At 54.5% G+C, this 13,018-nt stretch overlaps 4 protein-coding genes across 4 annotated transcripts; 3 read left to right on the forward strand and 1 right to left on the reverse strand.

Moving 5' to 3' along the window:
* Positions 1 to 6,085: 6,085 nt before the first annotated feature.
* CPAR01_00328 (3-deoxy-7-phosphoheptulonate synthase) lies at positions 6,086 to 7,651 on the forward strand (the record flags this gene model as incomplete). The annotated part of the gene is made up of 3 exons (XM_060484620.1): positions 6,086 to 6,137; positions 6,492 to 7,271; positions 7,335 to 7,651. 3 exons carry the CDS (start codon positions 6,086 to 6,088, stop codon positions 7,649 to 7,651), a joined length of 1,149 nt encoding a protein of 382 aa, XP_060355477.1.
* A 458-nt stretch (positions 7,652 to 8,109) lies between these two features.
* Positions 8,110 to 8,677, reverse strand: CPAR01_00329 (uncharacterized protein; the record flags this gene model as incomplete). Its single annotated transcript, XM_060484621.1, has 2 exons — positions 8,110 to 8,540; positions 8,614 to 8,677. 2 exons carry the CDS (start codon positions 8,675 to 8,677, stop codon positions 8,110 to 8,112), a joined length of 495 nt encoding a protein of 164 aa, XP_060355478.1.
* Positions 8,678 to 9,038: 361 nt separating this feature from the next.
* CPAR01_00330 (uncharacterized protein) lies at positions 9,039 to 10,309 on the forward strand (the record flags this gene model as incomplete). Its single annotated transcript, XM_060484622.1, has 2 exons — positions 9,039 to 9,920; positions 9,983 to 10,309. 2 exons carry the CDS (start codon positions 9,039 to 9,041, stop codon positions 10,307 to 10,309), a joined length of 1,209 nt encoding a protein of 402 aa, XP_060355479.1.
* Positions 10,310 to 11,204: 895 nt separating this feature from the next.
* On the forward strand, positions 11,205 to 12,911 carry CPAR01_00331 (uncharacterized protein; the record flags this gene model as incomplete). The annotated part of the gene is made up of 1 exon (XM_060484623.1): positions 11,205 to 12,911. One exon carries the CDS (start codon positions 11,205 to 11,207, stop codon positions 12,909 to 12,911), a length of 1,707 nt encoding a protein of 568 aa, XP_060355480.1.
* Between the last annotated feature and the right edge of the window lie 107 nt (positions 12,912 to 13,018).

A 13,018-nucleotide genomic window follows, 5' to 3' on the forward strand; every position in this document is an offset into this window, starting at 1 on the left:
TGGGTGTATGTAAATGGAATGGGATTGGATGCGACTCTGGTGAACGGCTAGCGGATGAAATGCAGAGGCGCAACTAGCGATAATAAGCGTCGAGACTCGGATATTGGTATGTAAAGTTGATTATGTCGTTCGGTATGTTGAAGAAGAGAAGATGGACAGGACAGGACAGAATGACGATGGATGGCACCGAGTGTGCCGTGGCTGCCTTTCTTCTGCTCGTGCACAGGCTGGCGGTGCTTGCGCTCGTACTGAGTGCTGGGTGCTTGCTGGGTGTAGGTGCCAAGTTGCCCCGGACTGAAGGTGCCGGGATGGGCGGGGGGGGGGGGGTGGTTGGTTCAAGGTTGTGGTGGCAGGCGCGGGCGTAGGCGCAGCTGCGGGTGCAAAAGTGACAGGCAGGCAGTATCCGTAAAGGGAGGGGGCCTCGTATTTGGCCTGGCGGGTTATTGAATTCTATCTGGTCGCTACTGCGTACTACTTCGCGCAAAGGGAGGCTGAGTCGAGTTTAAGCAAGGTGATGCTGCGATAGTTGTAGAATGAGAGCAGAAAGAGGAGAAGAAAGATGGGAGGGAAGAAGCAGAAGGAGGAGCAAGAGTTGGGGACTCGGAGGAGGTTGACGTTGCGCAGTGCGTGGTTGGTGGTGGTGGTGCGTGGTGTAAGTCGCACCCGATGAGGCAAGGCTTCGATCTGCCCAGCGCCTGTGGTCTGCGGTCTGCGGTCTGCGGAAGCTGTGGACGGTGGGCTACCTGCAGTAATTCACCTGGGGAAGGACAGGATGAGGTGGGAAGATCCGGTGGCCTGGTCGTGATTGGAGATGCTGCAGTTGTTGTCCGACGCCAGCTTCCCTTTTGATCTTTTCTTGGATGACTCTCGTCCGAGTACTGGCTGTGGTGGACGAAGATGGCGTTGTATCTCAGAAGGCAAGGTAGGAAGGTATCATGGAGAAACCAGAAAAGCCAAACCGAGTTGTCGGGAAGGGGGGCAGTCGCAGGTAAAGTAATCCGCCAGGGAAGCAGCGAAGCAGAGACAGGCAAAATAAGGTACTTTATCCGTACATGGAAGTTGCACACAATGGAAGGAAAGCAACTTGAGCACCTTCTTGCCTTGTAAGCCACCTCGAAAAACGGCGACACGAGGCAGCAGGAACGACAGAGACCAGTGACGGCAGCCTGCCAGAAAGCGGAATAGCGCAAAGACGCCACAAAAGGGGGGGAAGCAAGAGGCACCAGGAGGCTCCTTCCCTCACACCTCGCCTTGCCTCATCTACCTAACGAGTAACACCCAGTACCTTCCTTCCTTCCCAATACCTAAGGTACCTAGAACCTACCGGTATTCAATTCCCTCTTTCTCGATGTTCAATTTCCATTGGCAGCCTTAAGTCCCCGCCCTGCCTGTGCGGTAGGTACATCCTCAGGACTTCCATTAGCAAGAGGGAAGGCAGGAGAAAAGAATTGCAGAAAAAAAGGCCAAAGCAAGAAGGAGCCGAAAGGGCCCAGACCGTCAAGGTTCTTCCCGGACCAACGGTTTAGGGGACGTACCGCCTCCACTTGCACCCCTAAAGTTTTCTACCTTAGGCAAGCGCGCACACCCACGCAACCACGCACCCTCCACGGCAAGCACGACACGGGAGGTCGGAGACTCGGAGGTGGAGACAGGGAGGAGGAGGAGGGGCGCTAAGACGGCGCTAGTTCCACCCTGCTGGAATTCAACCCGCCGGGGATCTGGGAAAGGAAAGACCAGAGAGCATATGAAAGACAACAAAAGATCTTGTTTAATGGAGGGTGGTTGGGTTTTCATGGAATGTGATGGCGTCAAGTTGTGAGTTCAAAGACCGTAGGGAGACGAGAGCTGAATGCCATATTACGCGTTGAGATACGAACATCGAAGAGCAATGCGGATGGGTTCGAGTGTTGGGCTGTCTTCCTGGAAATGAGAAAAAGACCGTGACAAGGCAATAACTCGGTCCCAAATTGTCCAAGCAAATTGGGGATCAACCACGACCGCAAGACAAGGACAGGACTAACGCTGGGATCGGAGAATAAGAAGAGACATGCAACATTCGGTTCGCAAGATGCAAAGTGTGTGATATAGGGCATGGTGGCCTTAGAAACGAAAGAAAAAAAAGCAATGGCCAAAGAGCTGTTATTCCGACCAGCCCAATATCCGACCTAAGTGACCGGGGATATCTTCAACGTCCTGATACTTCCCAATGTGAAGATATCCGAGTTCTTTTCTTCTTTCCAGCTTGCACATTTGCTGGAAAAATTGTAGCATTCCATGTGTCGCGTGCCCATCTACCACAAGCCAACATGACAACTTGCTCACCCCATCTCACAGACCAAACATCATAACCTTGCTCTTGCTCCTCGCGTCAAAACGGGCGGACAAAGTTCCCATCAGCTACACATCCCTGATAAAGATTTGACTGACTGGCAACTGCTGACCGACCAAGAACTTACCCTTTCCATCACCTCGTACCTGACCTCAGAAACCTCGAAAGGAGCAAAACGGCCGCGGAAGAAGACGAGGGTATCTGTGCCAAAGAAAGTTGCAGGGTCACGTACGTTCGTTCGAGGCGACGTGACCTTCTTGCCGCTGCATGGCGATTTGCTGGTTCGTCCCGCCTGTTCAACCTCTGGCACCCTGTGGCATGTTCACACATTTCTTTTTGGTGTCTTGGTCGTTGAAAAGAGGTATCTTCACAGGGTGACAGGACACTCTAAGGGACGTGATGGGCTGCGGTGTGTAGTGGTGTTGAGGGCTGCGTTTCAGGATTGCTTCATGAGAGGCCGGGGTGGGTGGGATGAAAGCGGTTGAGTGGGCGGGTTGGGTTGCACCACCAGGACTTTTCCGACCATGACGGCGGGGTCACGGGACTATTCGTGATCGCTACGGAGTAATCCTTCACGATATCCCTTTGGGGCGAGTTGATTGTGGATGGGAGGCGAGTCCCTAGAGAAGATCATGTTGCGAAGGGTGTTGAACTTGAGTGGCCATCTTACGTCGTCGTTGAGGTCATCGTCTGCACCCAGGCTTTCTACATACCCGGTCTTTCGGTCTACTCTACTCGATGGCAGTGAGCACCAGGTAAAGAATGTCTATCGGACTCATGTGTAGCTATTTCCGCGATGTCATAGTCACGATCTAGGTATGAAAGTAAATAAGGCTTCCAGCGCGAAAAAGGCCAGCCGCACCTTTCCTCTTCGGCCACCTCGCGAATCTCAAAAAGCCTAAAGACGCGAATCGGCCCAAACTTGCGCAAAATCTGGTTCCACGACCTGAGCCATGCCGCAAACCTCGATTGCCAAGAGGCTCGCTCTTCGGCGAACAGCACAGGGCCGCAGGTTCCAACTGATGGTACTACCACGACCCTGCGTCAAAAGGCAGAATAAAGCAGTGGCCAAGACAGAGCGTGAGGCCCGTCTTCTGCCCGATGGGCCTTACCCTACCTGACAAGGTGTTTGGTTGATGATGTTGCTGTGTTTAAAGATGATACATCTCACGTCCGCGTGGAGTCCATTTATACCTGTCTAAAAGTCATGTCAGAGTTGCCTGTCACAGCTGTTCCATACTGGATCTCTGGCGCTACGGCATGTAACCGCCATCAGGATGCCATTTGTGTGGTACATACATGTAGATACAATCTGGACATATCTGCCAAAATACGGTAAATTAAAATGAAGAATCCTTCCGTGTCCGGGCCATGAACGTGCGCCAACAACCGCCCGGACGAGCACACAAGATGGCGCTGGTCCCCCGCCTAAACCCCACGAGTCGTTCACTCTAAAAGGCAATGATTGAGACTGGTCGGACGGGCCAGCCGAACGCACAGCCGTACGTCCGTTCTTCTGAGGGCTTTGGGCTCTCGGTAGCTGAGTCACGGTTGACTGAGAGGAACGAGATCAGACGCCGGTTTACTGGTACCCCAAAGCAGTTGGTGTTCTGCCACGGCTCGTTGCATACTGCCTGACAAGTTTGAGTGACAAGTGACAAGCTTGACCGTTTTGATAGGATTTGACAGCCTTCGCTCGCCAGTAATCATTAAATTTGAAGTTGCGGGCGCCTAACATTGAGCATGGTTGCCAAATATCACTTCACCACATCTTTCAGCCTCGTTCTTTTTCCTCTCCATTTGTATACCTACTTATACTCGAAGGCTAGACCAGTTCCTATTCTGACGGAAACCAGCATATGAAGATACCCATCCTAGAAGGAAATCTATTTTGAATAAGGCCAAGACTTTGATCCGCAAAACGTGACCAGAACCAACGTCGATCTCTCCAAGGTCTCGTCAGAGAGCCGGGGCCAACGGCGTGTGGGTTTCACCTCTATTTGCGGTCAACCAAAGCCTCGTTCACGGAGCTCTTACATGGCATTCTCGTTGCAAGTTGAAAGACGACAGCGGAGAACAACGTGTATCAAGTCATGGTCCCATTTTCAGCCTTGTCCTTTAGTTGCCCCTCCCGCAGGAGGTTGAAAGTGGGTTCGCCGGCCTCGTTGTGAGGCGGGTCGGGGCCGCGGGGGGGCTGGAGGATGTAACGGCGCCAGGCGGACGCACCTGCAACGCTCACCTTGGGTCACCTTGGTCCAGTGCCGGCATCGGTACCCCACAAACCGAGGTGAGGCCTCGGTGAGACCGCGAGGGAATTGGCCAATGAGATGTTGTCAATTTCTCACAAAAACTCTTTCTTTTCTATTCGTTTTTTTTTCCCCTACGAAAGAAAGAAAGAGGGGCGTTTAACGCTAACGGCGTCTCATCTCTGTTCAAGGCCTCCAACGTCAGGAAGCACATGTAACACAATTCTTTCTCTCGTCTGACATGATTAGACTCGATGTGACTATCTGGGTTTTTGTATAGTTCTCGAGGGAGCCATCGTAAGCAGGAGGGAGAGTTGTGAGCGGTGAAGGGGAAGAGAGGAAGAATATTTCCGCTGTATGCTGGTGCTGGTGCATGCATCTGCCCACTCAGATACCCCTCCAAGATTTTTTTCTGCCCCGCCATCGGCGCCATCGGCGCTTCCTGACTCTCACCCACTGTTTAGCATAGCGTGGTCTTCTTCACTGCGTCACCGTCGCGTATTGCCGTCACCCACTCCGCCCATGATTCCGTGGATAAATTCTGGTCAGCCGAGAATGAGATGACTGGATCTGTGACGTCGACGGGCCCAGAATTTGTGCGGACAACCTCACTTTGGAACGACGAAGATAGCAGAAAGTGACTTGCAAAGGGAAGAGTTACACAGTAGATACCCCGCCATATGATGGAAGTGAAGAATTATCCAGACAGAAAGAGACTAGGCACACGTGGGACAAGAAGCGCCAACAGCGCATTTCAACGCAAATTGATCATGATATTGTCCTAATCAGGTACCTCCTGTTCAGAGTAAAGGAGAGAAGATACTTTGGGACCTCTCTCCGGCGGGATTGCCTCCGAAAGAAGCAGAGGGCTCCGCGTCCGCCGCCGCCAGTCACAAACCACACAAACACAGTGACCAGTGACACACACAAAGGGACGGGGGGAAAACAGTGTTTTTCAAGTGGCTTCATCATTTATTTTTTGAATTTTCTACCTGAACAAAAAAAAAACGAACCCACTCTCTGAGTCACCGCCCACCACAGTCTTCGACCAACACCCCCCAAAAAAGGCCACTACCGGACGCTCCCCTTCCCCTGTGGACGAACATTCATCCTCCCACTCCTCCAGGCTCGGTCAACGACGGCTCAAGCAACGAATTCACCACACGATACCCCGTCAGATCCAATAGGCGACCGGCTGTTCGTCCGCTCTTCCTTTCCGTTGTTAATACCAGTGTAAGCTTATTTCCCTACCCTTGATTGGCTTTATGCCACTGCCGTTACGCGGCGGGAGATCGACCTCTTCGTTCAATCTGGGGAACCGTTTCGGGGTTGGTGGGTGGTTTTCGCGGTAAATCTCACGATGGGCAGCATCCACCACCAGCGATGACGATGGAGGAGGGGTCCAATCGCTCTAGCAGTGCTTCAAGATGAGAGAAACAATGTCACTGACTAACATTGGTTCAATTTTGCAGTTTTCAAGATACCCCAAACCCATCAACACATAGCCAAAATGCCTGGTCTCGACCTTGAGCATGAGCCCCTCGCGGCTGACGACGTGAGAAGTGAGTCACTTTTTTTTTTCTCTTCGTCTGTCTCTTCAACATTAGGTGGATGATTGAGCCCATCCACCTTGGGAAATGTCACTCATGGACCCCCTACCGCTCTGCCCCACACAAGGTCTTCATCTCAAGCTGCAATCTTCGTTCACATCAAGACTTTGCTCAAACTCGTCGTTGAATAATTCGGCATTTAATCTCACTCTAATTGCACCCGGCTCACTCACTGTCGTTCTCACCAAATACCTTCTTGTCATACCTCACTCATCTCACTCAACTCACTCACACCGTCACCACCGCCGCAAACCCACAATCACAGCCATCACCACAATGCTCAACCAACGACTAACGCACCCTCAGTCCTGGGACAGGATCCCCTGATCCCTCCCGCCCTTCTCTCCTCCGAGATCCCCATGACCGACGCCGCCCTGCAAACCGTCGTCCGCGGCCGCAACGAGGCCGTCGACATCATCATGGGCAAAGACGACCGTCTCCTCGTCATCATCGGCCCCTGCTCCCTCCACGACCCTGCCACAGCAATCGAGTACTGCGCCCGCCTCAAGGCCCTCGCCGCGAAGCTCTCCTCCGACCTCTGCGTCATCATGCGCGCCTACCTCGAGAAGCCGCGCACCACCGTCGGCTGGAAGGGCCTCATCAACGACCCGGATATCGACTCCACCTTCAAGATCAACAAGGGCCTGCGCATCTCCCGCCAGCTCTTCAGCGATCTCACGACTGCGGGTATGCCCATCGCCAGCGAGATGCTCGACACAATCTCCCCGCAGTTCCTCGCCGATTTCATCTCGGTTGGTGCCATCGGCGCCCGCACCACGGAATCCCAGCTCCACCGCGAGCTCGCCTCCGGCCTGTCCTTCCCCGTCGGCTTCAAGAACGGCACCGACGGCAACCTGGGCGTCGCCATCGACGCCATTGGTGCCGCGGCTGCGAAGCACCACTTCATGGGTGTCACCAAGCAAGGCCTCGCCGCCATCACCCGCACAAAGGGCAACGAGCACGGCTTCGTCATCCTCCGCGGTGGCTCCCACGGCCCCAACTTTGACAAGGAGAATGTCCAAAAGGCAAAGGACACGCTCACCAAGAAGGGCCAGAAGCAGGCCATCATGATTGACTGCTCTCATGGTATGTTCCCCACTTCTTTCTTTCCATACCTTTCACCCTATATCAAGCCCTAACACCACACAGGCAACTCCAACAAGGACCACCGCAACCAGCCCAAGGTCGCCGCCGTCATCGGCGACCAGCTCCGCGAGGGCGAAAAGTCCATCATCGGCGTCATGATCGAGTCCAACATCAACGAGGGCAACCAAAAGGTGCCCGCCGAGGGCCCCGCCGCCCTCAAGAAGGGCGTCTCCATCACCGACGCCTGCATCGACTGGGACTCCACCGTCGACGTCCTCGAGGGCCTCGCCTCCGCCGTTCGCGCCCGCCGCGAGCGCAACGCCGGTTCGGCCAACGGCAACGAGGACTCGCACAAGGTTACCCACCTTGAAGAGGAGTAAAGCAATCGTCACGTCTAGTAAAAATGACTAGTTTGTGATTTTGTGAGCAAAGAGAGGAAACACCCAAAAGAAAGATAGGGGGATGGAGGGGCTTTGATTGGATGAAATGGAACAGACCAACCCCATATGCATAGCATTTGCATTTTTCAAGGCTCCAGGGAGGAAATCAAGAAAAATGATTTTTTATGCGGTTTATAGTCACGGTTGCATGGGTTCATGATACATGCGTCCTAGGTTGCTCGAGGGCGCCGGGGACAATTTGAAGAGATAGATAGCTTCGCAAAACGGCTTCTTGGGTCTCTTTCAACTTTGTAAACTTTGGTGATGCCAACAGCTTGATGCTGTACCGTCCCGTGTTATTCCTACATAAGCCTCACCCATGAACCTGAACCCAAATCACGCCCACCCAAACGCCTTTCCTTAACCCTAGTACAATTTGTGCCAGATATCAAATCGTATCAATTCGGCCTCGCAGGCGAAAGCTGACTATAATCCCCCCTCCCCCCAGAAGCAGCAGCAGCATCAGCCGCCCTCTTCCCCTCCCGCAGCTCATTCGCCCTCTTAAACACAGCCCACCCCAGCAAACCCGATGTGCCTAGCAGGAACCCCCACACAATGACGCGGTCCTTGTTGCTGTCGCGCTGGAAGCACATGGTCTGAACGTCTTCGTCTTTAGCCTTGCTGCAGAAGTCGATGCCGCGGCTGAGGCAAAAGGCCTTTGTGCATTGCGAGCAGGAGGAGGAGGCGGCGCGCTTGTTGAGGAGCGAGGAGGAGGAGGTGTCGCGGGTAGAGGGAGGTGCGTTGCCTGGTGGTTCGCCGTCTGCTTTTTGGGGGCCCAGTGCTACGATGGTGCTGTTTTTGAAGCAGGTGCATTTGCAGAATGTTGGTGCTGCTTAGAGGGGTGTTAGTATGTCTTTGTATTCGGTGTTGGGAGAAGGACTTGGCATTTGCGATGGACTTACAGTTTGCGCTGACGAGAGCGACGAAGCCGCATAGTAGCAGCAGAATCATTGATATCCGATTCATTGTAGCGAGCTGCGTCCACTGCCGACCGGATCTGGGTTGTTTCTCGCGACGGCGCGGGAGGTAGGTGAAGTTGTCGCCGTCTTTGGCTCGCCGTCAGAGAGGTGACGGACGCACGAGCCACAGCCGGAGCGGATCAGGGACGCGACCCACATAGACGTGGCTTAGACGCTCGCTGAAATGTGGCTGAAGCTTCCCTATCTCTGATTCGCCGGCAGAACCCCAGCATCCAAAAAAGTTCAATTGGAGACTTTGAAGCTCCCCCTACCGAACATCGTGCTGTATCTTTCGCCCGTACCAGGAGTGGAAGAGTAATATCACCAACCTTCTACCTCCACGACACACCACGACACTGCCGCCCACAATGCGCCGTGTGCCCCGTCTCAGGCAGCCAAGCCTGCTGGCAGCCTCCCCGATCCAATGCACCTGCGCCGCGCCCGCCACATTCCCCATCTCAGCAACAGCATCACGAGCCCTCTCAACGACACCCGCACCCCCCAGCCGCGTCCGCAAGTTCCTCTGGAAAGGCGGCGACGCCCCCGGACCCGAAGATCCCTACGCCGCCGAATCCTCCCAGGCTCTCCGCCAGCAGCGCATCGCGCAGGAGCTAGCCGAGGCCGAGGCCGAGCTGGCCGCCTTCGAGGCCGATAGCCAGCAGACGCAGCGGGCTGAGCAGAAGCGCCGCCAGAAGCCCCAGAGCCGGCTCGCGCACCAGATCAAGAATAAGCGCGTGTGGGCGCCGACGGAGAAGGAGGTCGAGGGAGGAGACTACGTGCCCGCCAAGACGATTGATGGGCTCGAGGAGATTGGTGGGCTTGAAGGGTGGTGGGAGCAGGAGGGCCGCTGGGGCAGGGAGAGCGAGTACGTTGGCTTCGCGAGTGCCGGTGAGATCGTCACAGATGCCGATGTGTGCGCTGCGCGCGTGAGGCAGGCTGTCGTTGAGGCGCTTGCTGTTGCTGGGTCTTCTGCTGAGGTGCAGGGCCGGTTGACGGCTGCGTGGGCCAGGGGCGATGCGGAGGGCTTCAGCAGGGCGACGGCGCTGGGATTGAAGATTGGGGAGGATGGTAGCGTCTCTCTTGAGGGTGATGCTGCGGCGATTGAGGGCGTCGTCGCACCTTTGCTGGAAGCTCAGGAGGCGCAGACCTCAGAGGGCGCTGTCGAGGCTGTCGAGGCGAAAGCCTTGGTAGAGGCATGGGGCGAAGCCTGGAAGAGCATTTCTCTCGAGGACGCACGATTCAAGTTTGCTGTAAGTCTTTCCCCCCTTACTAGCAAAAGGGGCCGAAACCATTTTAACACTTGCTGCGACAGGTCCACAAGCGCGTCTTCCAACTGACGGGCCACCGCGTCCACGACGCCAAGCTCGCGCAGATCAACACGGTCGGCGACCTCATCGCCACCATCGTCAAGCCGCCCAAGCCCACAAAGGTCGCTGAGGCCATTGCCCAGCAGGGCGCGCTGCTCGACCTGCCCAACGTCCGCGTCCGCGACCGCCGCGTCACACCCATCGATAAGGAGACCGAGGTCGGCCGCTGGAAGGTCATCGAGGCGGAGCTCAAGAAGAGAGGCCTGCCCGTCACCGGACACAAGCACCTCGCCAAGCCGGTGCAGAGGGCATGGATCCAGGGCAAGGCGTAAGGAGAGAGGGTGTAGTGGTGATGTCGATGAGAAAAGGCGGAAGACCAAAAGGAGAAGGAAATGTGTCTGGTATAGAGGAGACTTGTACAGATATTGTACTCTTTGTAACATATGGAATATCAATGATTCTTGCTCTGATAATACTTGGTTCCATGATTTCACTTCTGGCCTGGAAAATACCACCAGCTGTGCCTCTATCTAGACAAGTTGAATTAATGTTAGAATTCATACTCGGACGAGATATTATCTACATACCCCTATTTGCTGACTCTTCCATATCCCATCAATGAAGAATGATTAGGATGTGTGTAGTGCATGGTCTCTGTTTTCCGCTTTGGGCCCGTCTGTCCACACTAGAGATCATCATTCTGCGTTGTTCTTGACGCGGCTACGTGCAGAGTGAGTGCATACGGCCAACAAACAGACAGCCCTCGACCGGTAGAGGTGTGTTTCGTGGCAAGGGCTTTTCCTGATGTTTCTCCATCAACCTCACCTTCCCTTCACAAAGATGACTTATTTCATCTTCCTCCACTTGTCTACCTGGTAAATATCTCAGCTTTCCCGAAACATCAACCTTTTCACTCTCGTTGCCTCTCAACCCTCACAGATTTCCTTCCTTTTTTTTACCCACTGCGTCTCATTATCCTCCATTCTTCTCAGATCACTTGCCGCCGTTTAGACCTAAGCGGTTCTTGTCAAAACCTCATCTCATCATTCCTGACCATACCTGCCCCTGAGGCACTTTCCCTCGGATCTTATCGCGCCAGACCACACAAATTTCATCTGTCCCTTCCACTTCTTACGTGCTTCTCATCAGCAAATGAAAAGGATTCTTCCAGGTAAATCATCCCGAATACCCTTTTCCCCTTCCGCTAACAACCCATCGGTCAACATAATGTCTCCAGCTCCAGACTTCAAAAGGTGGCCCCGGGCCGTCAGGATGAAGAGGTGGCTGGACTGGGCAAAGTCCCAGAAACTGCCCGTGTTCAGGCAGTATCCGGACAAGTCGGCAAGAGTCGATAAGGAACTCAAAGCAGTCTTCTGGGACTTTGATAGGACGGATCTTCCTCTCCTTACGGAGCAAGAGTGCTGGGAACGCATGTACTCTGCACTCCGGCATCCCGTATCCAACCCCAACGAGCATTACTATATCAAGGTCCTCAACGCTGTCGACTGCGAAGTGTCCCGGATCCTAAACCATGGAAGCATGCACCAGACGCTCGTCGAGCTGGCGAGAGAGGCTGGCTTTGACGCGCGTAAATGCTGCGACCCGTCGCTCTCGAAGGAGCAAAGAAAATATGAGCCTCCGAAAGGACCTCGGCAGATGAGCAGTGCTGGCATACGCATGAGGGACAATCTGGGGGCGTTCCATCGCGGGCAAATTGATCTGGAGGGACCGCTCAACTTCGCGGCTGTTTCCGAGTTCCTGCTGCAACAGAACGCCCTTAAGGAGAAGAACGAGGCTGCAGCTGCTCGTACTACTCCTAACAGCGCCGTCGCGCGCTTTACGGGAAATAGAGGCGGCTCAGATCGATATGGGAGCCAGCCCTCCTTTGGAGGCTCCAGAACTGAGCCAAAGGCATTGGCAAAGAATGCCATGGTGAACGAGAACGCTCGCTTGGAATGGAGCAAGCTGTCCTTGTCGATCCAAGACTCAGAAGTCGCTGAAGGACTGTCTTCCGAGAGAACAACTGGGAACCCCACAGATCAAGCGGCACAGCTGATGTCCAACGAACCAGTAGATTCGAAGACATCCTTCAACGGCTTTGTTATTCCAAAGAGACAGCGCGGCGGCAGCGTTCAACAAGAGGGAGCGATACCCGCTGCGAGACCAGAGTCGAGATCAGCAACGAGCACAGCCTCGTCAGGAGGGCTGTCTGGTTCCCAACCCTCCCTCTCGAAGCAGCCTCCTGTCCAGGCTCCCATACAAACTCAAAGAACTTTGGAACGACAGGCTCGGCGAGAATCGAGTGGCGTCCAGGCTGGCTCTCTACCCCAGCATGGCGCATTGGTCAGAAGTCCGAGCGAAGCAAAGGAATCCGGGCTGTTGACGCCGTCAAACCTACCGTCACAAGCCTCCTCCAGTAATACTCAGCAACGCGGCAGTCTGCCAGTCAAAACGGAGTCTCGAGAGCAAAGTGCTTCACTGGCAGAACACCAGACGGCGAGTCAATCCGTTGTGGCTTCCACCCAGGCAAGCACGACCCAAGGGCAAGCCATCACAGCTGCGATGACGAAGAAGCTCGATGCGACTATCAACCAGAATCTCTTGGAAGCTATCCGAGGAGTCTACCGCAGCGTTCCCAAATTAGTAGAGGGAAAGATACGAGGATGGCTTGACGGCCCAGAGTACCGTTCCATGGGATTCGCTGTCCTCCGGGACGTCGAAAACGAGACGACGAAGATGGTCAGAAACTCTCTTATAGCCAAGATGAAGGCCATGGAGCAGATCGTTAAGGGCTCTGAGAACTCGCATCAAGCGGAGTCAGTCCGGGATACCAAGCGCAAGGCTGATGAGAAGGATGCAGAAGGAGGTGATCAAAGCCAACAGGCTGCGAAGCGGCAGCGGAGCGACGGTGGTGGCAGTGGTTGTACTGCATAAACGACACCAGCTGACTAGCTGTTCAGTTGTTGACGGCGGATAACTGGGACGTGGCATTTTCGACTTTCCTGTTTGCAATACGGTCTCAGCTTGACCATGGGGCAGGG

The sequence above is a fragment of the Colletotrichum paranaense genome (genome assembly GCF_030867605.1).
Source record: "Colletotrichum paranaense strain IMI 384185 chromosome Unknown Scaffold_1.1, whole genome shotgun sequence".
Taxonomy (NCBI): domain Eukaryota; kingdom Fungi; phylum Ascomycota; class Sordariomycetes; order Glomerellales; family Glomerellaceae; genus Colletotrichum; species Colletotrichum paranaense.